Source organism: Amblyomma americanum, chromosome 1 (assembly GCF_052857255.1).
Source record: "Amblyomma americanum isolate KBUSLIRL-KWMA chromosome 1, ASM5285725v1, whole genome shotgun sequence".
NCBI classification, from domain to species: Eukaryota; Metazoa; Arthropoda; class Arachnida; order Ixodida; family Ixodidae; genus Amblyomma; species Amblyomma americanum.
The window spans coordinates 287,325,515-287,338,024 of NC_135497.1; the positions used below are offsets into that span (position 1 = coordinate 287,325,515).

Sequence of the window (12,510 nt, forward strand, 5' to 3'; positions counted from 1 at the left end):
CGTCAAAATAGTATATCCGGGCATCAAGATAGCCAATGCGCTAATTTTACGACAGAAAGCACAGATAGTTAATTCTTTACGCGCAAATACAAACTTTGTTCAAATACAAAATAGTCGAAAACTCTGATGCTAAAACACGGAAGTTTGCGATGGTAACACCATACGGGGATCATGGAATCATTTTTAATTTTGGAAATGCTCATCTTCAGAGAAAACAGTTTTCATTAGTACTGGTGGCTAAATCTGTCAGCAAGAACATTACGGAGGATTTATTGCCACTCTTGATGGGAATTAACGCGCTACAATAGAGATTTGACCAGACAAAACGCTTTACTGGGGATAACCAACAAGCCCCCATTGCTGCCTTGCTTACTAACTACACCACACTCTTCGGTTTGTAAAATATGATTTGAGGCATTCGCTAGCTGGCATAAAAAAGCGCCATATTTTCAAGATGTCGGATGCCGAATTCGCCTGAAGCGAAGAAATCAGTGCTATCTAGAGCACACTCCCAGAAAAAGCTTCGAGTTCACAATGAACACAATTGCGTACGGGGCGACTTAAAAGGTTAGCGCCGCTTCTGAATCGGTTGCGCTTACAGGGAAGGCCACAACGAGTGGTTCGATGGCGGCATATTATTCACACGAATGTAGCTGAGGAATAAAAAAAAAATCCTATAGGCGATATTAACCCGGCTTCAGTTTCAAGTCCGCTCCACTTCCTTTTATTGCAGCATTTATTCAGATAAACGTCGCTGCTGCCGGCATGAGATGTGACTAATAAGACGACTAAGAACGTCATCCAAACGTCCAGAGGGGTGGACGCTCTGCGCATGCGCCCTGCGGGGTCGTGTGACCCTGGAGTAGGATCTGCCACTGATTTAGTGGTAAATCCAAGAGTTTTATATATTGCGACACATTGTCGTTTAATTCCTAGAAAATGGAAAAATGAAACGCGAAGTCGCCAAGGCGTTGCGAGAGATCAAACATCAGCGAGAATAGGCAATGGCAGCAAACAAATGCACGCCTGTCTCGGGATTTCCTACTGTTCGCTGCAGTGCCCTTATTCTAAGGTATTTACAGCGTTTCAAAGAAAAAAAAGTAACTGTGCAAAATTACCCAAAGCCCAAGAATTTAGGGTAAGATTTTGAACTGGTAGGGGCAGTTGCGCATGAACACCGTCGGAGATAGAGAAATGAACCCTTTCCTTCTCCTCTCTTTGCTGAGAGCCGCCGTACCGATTACTTTTCTTTTTTTTCTGCTTACCATCAGTGAATACATCACTGCCCTTGGATGCATATGATTGGTTACGTCCAACGTAGTAGCGGCAGCACACAGTACTGCACTACCTGGAGACGTTGCGAGGCTGGTCTAACAGCTCGGCATTACTGAATAGTGGCGCACTTGTACAATTTTTGTTTTGTGTGTGTGCGTGACTTAACGAAAGGCAAGGAAGCCGTTTCGTGATGAAAACAGGACAGAATGTGTCTGCGATAAGTAGCCTTGAAGGTGGAAAGCAAAATTAACCGGTACGGCTCACAAACGCTGATAACACAATTTGTGCAAGCAACAGCTCAAAGCGGATGACAAGCATGTCATGTAAGTCATGGCATCCATTAGCATCGTCTGCCGTTTGTCCAACGCGGTTTTAGGGGATCCCTAAGGGGGAATAGATGTCAGTTAATGGAGTGATAACTCGCTAGCATCCCCCTCGACGCATCCATATACCTACCTTGACAAAGGAAAGCTAAACAGCTTTCTCGTAATTTCCCAAGTTGAAGAACAATGCGGACCAGGGCGAATTTTTATTTAAATGCGAAGATTCTGAGAAAGCTGTGTAAAACTGCACTCTGGAAGAAAGGAAAAGATAGGTAAGTGATCAATAAGGATTGTAGAGTGAATAGGGCTTCGCGTTGTGTTGTTGTCCCTCCTCTGTCCTGTGCCTTTTTCACTTCATTCGCACCACGTGACGGATTAGCAGTTTGGGTTGCATGCTGCTTGGTCACACGTTTCAGAAGTGCAAACGAAAATTTCCCAATCACAAGCAATCGCTGAGCGCCGAAATAGCGCAGCCGCCGGTCACCTTCAAAGAGCGGACCGTTGTCAGAAGCTTACCATTGGGCTAGGGTACGGTGTACCTTGTGCCAAATGTCACCGGTGTATGTTAGGGAATTGGCTTGGACACGGCCAGCCAGAGCGCCAATGCCAATACGTATATATACGCGGTGTATACGACTGTACGTTCGGCCATGTATTGCCCGAACAGCTGGTTTCGTTGATCCCTGTTGCTCGCCCGCGCAGCGTAGGATCCGAATGTGCTGCGCACCATGGCACTCTTTACACTGTTTAGCGATTTTTTCGGGCGTCTGCGGAGCAGATGCTTCAGCGGAGAGTGTTTGCCAAACCGTTACGACGGAGTGGAGTCGACAGTTTTCGCAGTGCTCGCCGACTACCGACGAGCGAATAGCTCCGGCGTCTTTAGCGCCGAAGGGAAGTTACTTGCCCCATCAAGCGCGGGATATCAAATAGGGTTGGTCTCGCAGTTGTCGCAAGTGCGGAGGCGTCCGCTCGGCGCTGCCGGTGTTCCCGCACATGTCTTGCGACACGGCCGTGAAAGAGCCTCCTTGAGCTACCGAGAATCGCCGCGCATCCGATCGCGTCGTCGATGACCAAGGTTACGGCGGACGAGGAAAACGCGCCCCGAGCGCCCCTCAAGCGTTTCAAGGGAACCCATTGAGTGCCCGCCTGTAGTCCCGCATCGACTTTTCAGTGACTGCGTAATAATCGGGCAACCCGTCGGGTATTCGAACGGCGCGTTCCTTGTCCGAAGGCAATTTGCGTTTCTGCGCGGTCCGTCCTTGCGGTTGCCTCTCCGCCGTATTTTATCCTGAAAGGCCGGCGCACGCAATCTGTACGCATATATATTGCGCATCAAATAAGCTGCCGACTGTGGACGTAGGAATGCATGCCATGCAGTTTCCGCCTCCAGTGAGCTTGGCGCTATTCGTGACAAGGAGTAGCAATTACGGGACACTGCGCCACGCCGGTGAGTCGGTGAGCTACTGTTTGCGCTTTGAATTTTTTTTACTTTTTCCCCTCGTTTTATTTCTCCTGTGCTCGCAGAGAGTAGCGAGAGCAATAATAGTTAAGCCACTGGCTGCGTGGAGTCTATACATTTGTGTAGGAAAGCAGCACTTCATGCGAGAAAAAGTACGTACCAAGAATACATTGGTTATGCAGAGTACGAAACAATAATGCTCCCAAATAAAGAGTTTAGTTTAGTTTATAGGGGTTTAACGTCCCAAAGCAACTCAGGGTATGAGAGACGCCGTAGTGAAGGGCTCCGGAAATTTCGACCACCTGGAGTTCTTTAACGTGCACTGACATCGCACAGTACACGGGCCTCTAGAATTTCGCCTACATCGAAATTCGACCGCCGCGGCCGGGATCGAACCCGCGTCTTTCGGGCTGGCAGCCGAGCGCCATAACCACTCAGCCACCGCGGCGGCTGGCTCCCAAATAAAGACGTACTAAATCTGTTCTCACCCGCAAAGCAAACAATTGGGGAAGTAATAAGGATGCTGAAAGTAACAATTGCAGAAAGTTATTGCACAGTCCAGATGATGTGAATGTTTACACTTTAAACTGCACATAACAATATGCGCACTGTGTGTGGAATGAAAAGAAAAAACAACAAACTTATGGAAAATACTAGAAAAGACATTGCTCTGCGGTGCCCGAAAAAAAGGGACTTCGGGAATGTTCGGGTATAGACACACTATCTAGTTCTTTACGAGAATAAGCGCAATGCAAGCACGATACGAGACAGACATTTGCGTTAAGTTTTTATTCTTCATTTCAGAAAGGAAAGAATACGAGAGGCGCACACAAATGATTCACGGTGATAATTACAAAACAAGGAAAACGGCTCTGCTTGTGAATTCCCAATGCAATCTTTCCCGCATTCTTCGGCGCTTCCGCGGTACTGAATGCCAATATTCTTACATCTTTTGGGTGGTAAGAAAGTACTTGTAGGCCTAAGCATTGAAAATACCGCATTTATTTGCATAACGAACGCACTCCCATAATAAACGCACCATCTACACAAGCGTGATTAAAATTTAAGATTTATTTATTTCTCGCATCGTAAATTTTACTTCGCGTAAAGAGAGCAACTCCCAAATTGGTGTCTCGTTTTTGACAAGTGCGCCCATTAATTCCAAGAAGTGCCGCTCACTCGGGCGCCGTCAAATAAAGCGTCGGCAAAACTTCGTAACACGAGTGGTGTTTTACTGGTCTTTTCGGCGTGCAGTGCGAGTCAAGCGCTCAGTACTTCGTCGGCGTGTTCGCGGGGAAGTGACTTCTAATCAAGCTGCACCCCTTTACTTCAGTGTCGAGCGCCAGGTGTCCGCGCCGAGTCGCCCTTCGGAGGGTGCGTCCTCCATCGTGCCGTGTCTTCCTCCCTTCGCGACTCACCGCGGCCATCGCGGGCTTCCCTCGCGGGCCCGAACGCCTCGCGTGTGTTTGGCGACGTTCGGCGAAAATGTACAGCGCCCCCCGGCACGCAACCCACGGCCGCGCGGAGCCCGCGCACGCGAATGACCTTTCAGATTGGCATCGAACGCTGCCGCATAGCCGGGCTTGCTCACCGTGCGCTTTCTGCCTGCGGGAGCCCTGCTGCAGTTCGCGGCAGCGTCGGAGGCTCTAGTTTTTACCGCGATGGTCGGAGACAGCTGTGTGCTTGAAGGAGCGTGTTGTGAGATGCGAAGGAAGGACGTATGTGGGGTGCTATTTAAGCGCGGACTGCTTCGCACTGCTTATACAGCCTCAACCATAAATTCCATGGCGCTCCTCTGGCGGCCTTAAATAAGAAACAGACCGACAGTTTGGGGAAGGAAACTAATCACACGGACGGCTGTACGCGCGGCAGGCAGCGCGAAGCCCGTGATCAGAGAGCCACAGAAATGAAAGCACTACGCTTGAGCACGTTAGCGTCAAGACGGACGGGGAGTGTACATGACAGCACCACTGCGCACGGTGTACGCACCGGTGTACCGCATGGGACATCTGCTAAGCGGCCAACTTTAAGCCCGCTCCTGCCCCCACCCCCGTTCCCTATTTTTTCCGAGAGGAGGTCAGATTGGAAGTGCGTGAGAGCCGCGTATTGCTTACAAGCCGACTGAAGGGTTCGCGACTGCTCGGAGTGCTGGGCGCAGTCATTTTATGCGCTGTCCATAAGTGAACAAGGAAGTCGGGTATTTAGGCTTCGGGCTTCTTATACAAGTCAATGAAAACGATAAACAACACACACACACACACACACACACACACACACACACACACACACACACACACACACACACACACACACACACACACACACACACACACACACACACACACACACACACACACACACACACACACACACACACACACACACACACACGCACGCACGCACGCACGCACGCACGCACGCACGCACGCACGCACGCACGCACACACACACACACACACACACACACACACACACACACACACACACACACACACACACACACACACACACACACACACACACACACACACACACACACACACACACACACACACACACACACACACACACACACACTACATACAGAGGAAAAGGTGTGAACAGCGAAAGAAACGGGGGGGGGGGGGCTCTGCGAGTTTTTCCTGTCCCCGCTTTTGTATACGCTCGTCGTTGCCTCTCGTAACGAAAACTTCTTCGCAATTTCGCAAAAGGATTCGTATACTGAGATTTGGGTGCCCCGGGTGGACTGAAACCAATCCGGAGCAGCTTACTGTGGCATGGCTTGTGGCGCACAGTACCGGTGAGTTTTAGCACAGCGGAGACTTATATGTACTAGCGCAGACGTAGACCCCGCCAGCTGGGATTCAGCTGCGCACGCGCAGAGACAGTGCGCGTCCGCACCTGGTCACCGCGCATGCGCAGCACGCGTCTGGCTGGTCTTAAATACGTCTACCCTAACACTATCTACTGCGCTAAATCTATTGTGTCTCTTTGGAACGCAAAAAATCTGCCAATCAATCAGTGCCACTCTCCTGCAGTGTAGCGACCGCGGTACAATGTGCACCGCAAAGCCTCGCAGCGCATAAGCCAGTAGTCAGCCCGGGTTGAAGCCAAAGGCATCCAATGCAAGCTTAGCAGAGGGGAGGAGTTTCCGTTTTCAGTCCGATCGCTGCAGACTGCCTGAGAACCGCGCATCAGCAACACAAAGAACTGACGCCACACAAATGCTTTAAAACTTTTAAAAAGTCCATGTTAGGGAATGCATACTATAGAGAAGCATCATGTTTGTAAACAAATGTGGCGCTGCGGTCGGCAGCGACGCGGGGTGTAGGCAAAACGCAGCACGCCTACACTGCGCCAAGCGACGCTGCCTTCGAAACTAACCGGTGTATGCAAATATTTCAAAGCGTGCGCGTCGCTTGTGACTAGAAGCATTTTTGTTGATACTCGGAGATTAGTTTGCACTTTTTCAGCCTGTTCGCCAGACGGAATCAGTAGGCGGAGCGATGCATCGGGTGCTTCTCCGCTATTAGTTGGCGGAAAGTAAGAGCGCAGCGCTACGGCGGGGAAAGCGCGAGGTATGGGGAGAAGCTCATTGTCCACTGGCCGATAAAGCATATCCGATTGCTAGTGCAGGATAGGACGTTGTGATGCACGACTCGAATCAGCTTTCCCACTCGACGAACTCTGTAATGTGCTTCCTATTTTCACCGAGCCGCCTCACTCCGGAGACCTTGGAAATTAATGAACACTATAGCTGCTTTGAATAAGGCAGATGCGATCCGAGAGCGCCACGAGCGCATGCGCAGACGTTTTCCTCAAGGTGCAAACGAAATTTACGCTCACTCGGCTAAGCTATAAAGTCTTCTTTTCATTCTAGAATGTATTCATGTGTGCGCATTCTGCTTGATCGGAGTTGTTTTTGGCGTGCAATTTGCAGTGTTCGCAGGTTCTGGTCGACCTGCAATGTGAAAATTCAAACAATTTGCAAAATAACACTGCGCGACTTTGTCGAGATCCTCGCGTCGTTGGACCGGTGTTAAAACGACAAACTTGTTGAAATTCGCTAAAACGAAAACAGAGGAAAAACCGCCGTGCGTGCGACTATCCGAGTCCGATGCTTCTTCAAGCGCGGCACGGTGTGAATTAATGCTGAAGGCGACTGGCGGCAGCTTTTTGTCTTTTTTTGCGCGCGCAAAGTGATGCTCGGGACGTTGTCCGTGTGATAAGCATCTGAAAATGGCCCCCTGCGTTCAACTTAGGATCGGATCCCAAGCACACGGAATATCGCGCCTAAACTTATGCTGAGAGCACGGCAGAATGAGAACGAGTTGCATACGTTACTTGACTTTTGCACAGTTCACCACGCGACCGAACAGCAACGATGGGAAGTCAGAGACACGAACCAACTTATTAGATTTGAATGCAGAAACGCAATATAATAACCCAAGGAGCGAAACGAGCTCTGCGTAATAACCGCGAAGCCGATCCGTCGCCGAACTTGTCTGGCTCCTCGGCCCCTGCCCGACGCTTTCACGCCTATTTGACTGCGATAAACTTGTGGAAACTTAAGCCGCATCCTTTCTTCTGCATTGCGGCTCGACCAACCTCACCACAATTTGTCGGCACGCCCTGAATTGTGCCCAAAAACACGCAAGCGTGGCGCACCCTACGCGGAAGGTCCGCTTTTTGCCTACACAACGAAAGTAGCTGCTGACGCCAGCGCCGCCGCATCTCTTTGACGTCACGGCCTGACGCTTGTCTACACTTCAAGTTATGAGCCGAGAGAGTGCAGACGCCAGCAGGCTTGCCTGTGCAGAGCACTGGAGCTCTGTGCTGCGGAATAAAGCGAAATTTTAGTGCGCCTGATCTGCATGTAGAAGCACCGTATGCTCGTGCATTGGTCGCTTGAATGTCTCTGTGGCTGCGCCCGGTCGCGACCATTGTGTCGTTTGGCGCGTGATATGAAAGTTCGCTTCGTTTGGTCCACACAACAGCGATCGAGCGCTCCAGACAAACCTGCTCACGGCTACACGTGCCGGTTCGTACTCCGAGAGTATAGTAGAGGGCTGCAGTTCCGTGTTTCTCGTTGGTCCATCGCCAATTCGCAACTATAACAGTGCGACTCCCACGTCTACAAGTATATCGTCAAATGCATCACTCTATAGGCGTGTACACGTTGCCCGCAGAACTGCCCTTGTCAATAGATTTTATCTCTCCCCCTTGTGCAAGGGGCTTGCCCTTAGGGCAGGCTTCCTCATGCATGATAATGTGGTACGCGGCAACACGCTCTGCAAGATTGCCTCGATATACTTACACCACCCCGCTTTGCCTTTGCAAGGTGTCTCCCACGGCCGCGCTCTTGGACGCCTTCACTCGCTTCTCACAAAGCCCAAAAAATGCTAGTAAGAAATTGAAACGTTTCCAGTATTTTAAAATAGATGCCTCTCTTAAATGTAGGACTGCTTGCGACTGGGCTACTTCTTCACGTTGCATTGGGGAGCCGGCTTGAAGATACTTGTTCAGACGAGGACGCAGATAAAGCATGCAGGACGCAACGCACCGCCTAGAAGCCCTGTCCTTGAATTTGTTTAAGTTAATTTTTATCAGTGTCATGCTGCTAATTGGTTAATGACAGTTCTATTACCGATGGATTGATTGATTTGACACGGTGACAACGTATTCGTCAAACTCCAGCCAGCTACTCTTCGAACGCCACTCACAGATGGCGCTGCTTCACGCCCGAACAAAATTGCAATTCGGGATTTTTGCGAGTGAAAATGAGTTACCCAATGGGCACTAACCATTTTGATTACAGTTCTAAAATCTGAGCAGCCTGCCGTTATTGAAAATTGGAAAAGATTTTGGGAAACCTTCTGTGGTACATTGGTCATCTTGCGTGGCTTTATTAATGGAACAGCATGACAAACTCAAAGAAGCAAGTAAACGGCGGAGTGCGTTGTTTCTCAGATGCGATGTGATCACGATACTTAGAAGCACGTTCTTGCACTACAGGTCAATCAAGTCGCATGATGCACGGTCTAAGTTACCAGCGTTCTCATTTTAGTCTCCGCTTTCTCTTACCATTGCAGCAGGGCTGAGGCTACTTCACTCTTTGGCAAGTCTGTGCAGAGGCGAGTGAAGTGAGACATCTGTGAGACTGCTGTGATTTACACTATCCCAAACAGACACTCGTTGAAAGGGGAGATAAATTTTCCCATCTGATCTGAAACATATGACATTCATAGGCACTTTGATAGACACTTGTAGTCACGACATGAAACGACGAGCTCATGAGTTTACGCGTTAAGAAAGGCACTTGAACTGCACACACTGGTGCATACCTCCGACGCCGCTATTCGCGCTGTTGGCCATATGCACCAGTGTTGTTCCCGAAATACAAGCTCTATTTTTTTCCCCGACGCTCGCTTGGCGTTCTTTGTTTTGACGAGCATGACGCGCGCCCACAGCCACCGCTCCTGTTCTGCGAAGCTCCCTTGAAACGCTATAACAGGACAGGCAAATTCATGAATGCAGCTACAGTACAGACGTGTCCCGTAAATACGGAGCGCGCTTCAGTGTTTTTACTTTTCTCGAGCTTCATGCTCAGAAAATGTGACTTTTTTTATTTATACGCCAACGGAGCAACGGCATTTCTTATAGCACGTATTAAGTACCTTCTAATTTCCCCTGGGTAAAGCGTGAAAGCAGATTGATCACAGAAGCGTGCTACGTATTATTACGGCCACGACTGTGCCCAGATTTTCTCGCTGGTTAGAATTTGCGTTTGGGGAAAAAGTGCAGCGCAATTGCGGGCTTCTCGCCAGCGCCGTACTCATTCGTATGGCATGCCTGTCCGTGCGTAGGTCTCAAGACCTGCTGGACCTGAAGCTGCTGGGCCTCCGACTGGAGACCAAGCTGACCATTCTGGAGGGCCAGCTGAACAAGCTGAGCGCCACCTCGAGCAAGTGCAACCAGGGCGGCCGCACTGGCGGCCCTGACAGCGACACGGATGTGGCCACGAGCGACACCCAGGAACGCATCTTGCGCGCCCAGCAGGCCATCATCGACATCAGCAACCGCAACACGGTCGAACTGGAGAACCTATCGCAGCTCGTCACTACGCAGACGGCCAAGCTGGCCAACCGCTCCGACGCCATGCTCGGCCTGCTCAAGTCCTCCGAGCTGGTGCATCGACGACCGCCGCCCCAGGAGACCATCTCACAGGGCCGCAGACACCACCAGCCGTAGTGTCCTGCGACGTCTTGTCGGCCTGGCCACAGCGCTTCTTCCTTTCCATCCACGTGAACGGTTTGAGGGGAACGGTGCGCAATAAAATCGGGTCAGGCACGTTGGTGCGCGCCAGTTCTTTGTGACCTCCGGTCTCATGGGATGAATGAGACAACGTCATCGGGGACATATCTCACTTCGTCGTTAAGTGTGTTGTGTGCAACAGTCAGCGAGAAGCCTTCATGCGTGTGTTGGCAGGGGGAGTAATTTATGTCCTGTGCACTTCGTATTACTTTAGGTAGTTGGTAGGAATCGCACTGAGGGAAGTTTCCCGGCTTCTCTGGGATGCTTCGTTCCTGTATACCAACCGCTGGATACCTCTGGTGCTGTCACTCAGAAGGCGAGCGAATGCACGCAACGCTGCGGTTCTAGTGTGCCAGCGGGACGCGAAAGGGGGGAGGGGGCTTTTTTTTTTTTCAGGTGTACAGTGGGTGCTTGGTGAAGAGATATGCTTGTCAGTGTGGTTCAAAGCAGTAAGCATCGGTCGGCAGTGCAAAGGTTACGCAGACGTTTAGTACGAGCAGCCAAGTGGCTTCGCGTACGAAGCGTTTGTATGCGGCCTTGCTCTCTCTCCAATCCAGTCTCAGTCTTCTCGGCTTCTTTCACACTTTTTACCGGCTGGCACACTCCCGTCGTACAGTGCACACTCTCGTTCAGGGTTCTGATCACAAAGCCTGAAGCTGCTGATTATTTTTGAATGTTTTCAGTACCACGATCTTAATTAAGGCAGCAGACAGAAAGTAAGGCTAAAGCTTCTGTTTTGTTGCCTTTCTCTTCTGTCTTGGTTGCTTGGTATTAAAACGAGAAAGGATATGAAATCTTCGCATTTGTGTGTTCTGTATACTATTCGACAACAAGCTAGAAGAGAGGGCGAGGATGCCGCAGTGCTGCTGTTTTGATACCAATGCGATTAGTACAACTGTCTACAATAAACCCAAGATTTTCTTCACAACGTTCTTAAAAGTTTCTTCAAGTGCCTATAGTACCACACATCCAATACAGTGCATCCATTATATGGTGGTATGCCGAAATGTTACGTGGTGCGGGTTTCTACAGAAATGTTTCCGATAATCAAACCATGTTCTTTGCTCGAGTGCAAAGTGTTTTCAGGCAGGTAAGGTCAATTTAGCGTGCACTCGGTCATGCAAACACGCACAAAAAAGTTTCGCAAGGTAAGTGGAAACGTGCTCGAAGTCGTCCAACTATGGCTAGGTTTTAACGGTATCATTTTATTCAATACATGTTTTTTAATGCTTCACTAGTTACATAGCGCTGCTTTTGAGGTTTGATGATCTGGCTAGGCAGACAGGTCAGCAATCATCCAATTTATTAGTTGCCAAACATAATTAAAATTTCTGTTGATTAGCTGTAATTTTTCTGCATTATGTATGAAACGTCCTTCAATGACGATTCTAACAATGCGCTTCAAGAATTCCTGAAAAACTCGCGGCTCATCAGTTTCTTCTCACCGTCCTCGTCAGCCACTGCGGAGTCCTAATGGTTTTCATTCAGCCACTAAAAAAAAAAAAATCTGCCGTTTGGTGGATTACAAGCATGACAGGACAGCCAGCAAAGCGCGCGGACAAACACATCAGGACGAAGATCAAAGAAAATAATCCCTCAATGTTTATTACATTTTCACGGGTGAGGAGGAAAGCAGCTATGCGTCAGAGTTAGGGTCCTTGTTCCTCTGCCTGTCTTGTGCGGCGGCTGTCCCGCTTGGGCGTACAGCTGTCCACAAACGTTTTCTGAACAAGAAAATTGCAACAAAGCCTAATTGCTGGGCAGCCTTCGCATGCAGCCATGAAGTGAAGTGTGTGCTTGGTAGTTCAAAGCGCGACGTGCAGAATGCACATCTCAGTGCCTGGCTGCGCTTAATCAGTGAGGAAATTTATGGTTTTTCGTGATTTCGGCGTTAAGAAACTTTTGTGGGCATCTGTACTAAAATACTAAATAGAGCGCTCTAAAGCTACACAGACATGAAGTTGCCCTCATATTCGCCCACTCAACATATCGTAAAAAAGAGATACGTTAACAGATGTGGCTTGAATATCGATTTAAACAGTGGTAACCGTTCTGACAATTTATTTCATTTGCTTCGCTTACAAGATGACCGCATCACGGGGCTGTTTCGTACCAGCGGTTTGAGCAAATGCTGTTACT

At 49.5% G+C, this 12,510-nt stretch overlaps 1 protein-coding gene across 1 annotated transcript; it reads left to right on the forward strand.

Moving 5' to 3' along the window:
* Positions 1-9,885: 9,885 nt before the first annotated feature.
* On the forward strand, positions 9,886-11,299 carry LOC144115221 (uncharacterized). Its single transcript, XM_077649502.1, has one exon. The coding sequence runs from the start codon at positions 9,901-9,903 to the stop codon at positions 10,306-10,308; it is 408 nt and encodes a 135-aa protein (XP_077505628.1). The 5' UTR covers positions 9,886-9,900; the 3' UTR covers positions 10,309-11,299.
* Positions 11,300-12,510: the final 1,211 nt, after the last annotated feature.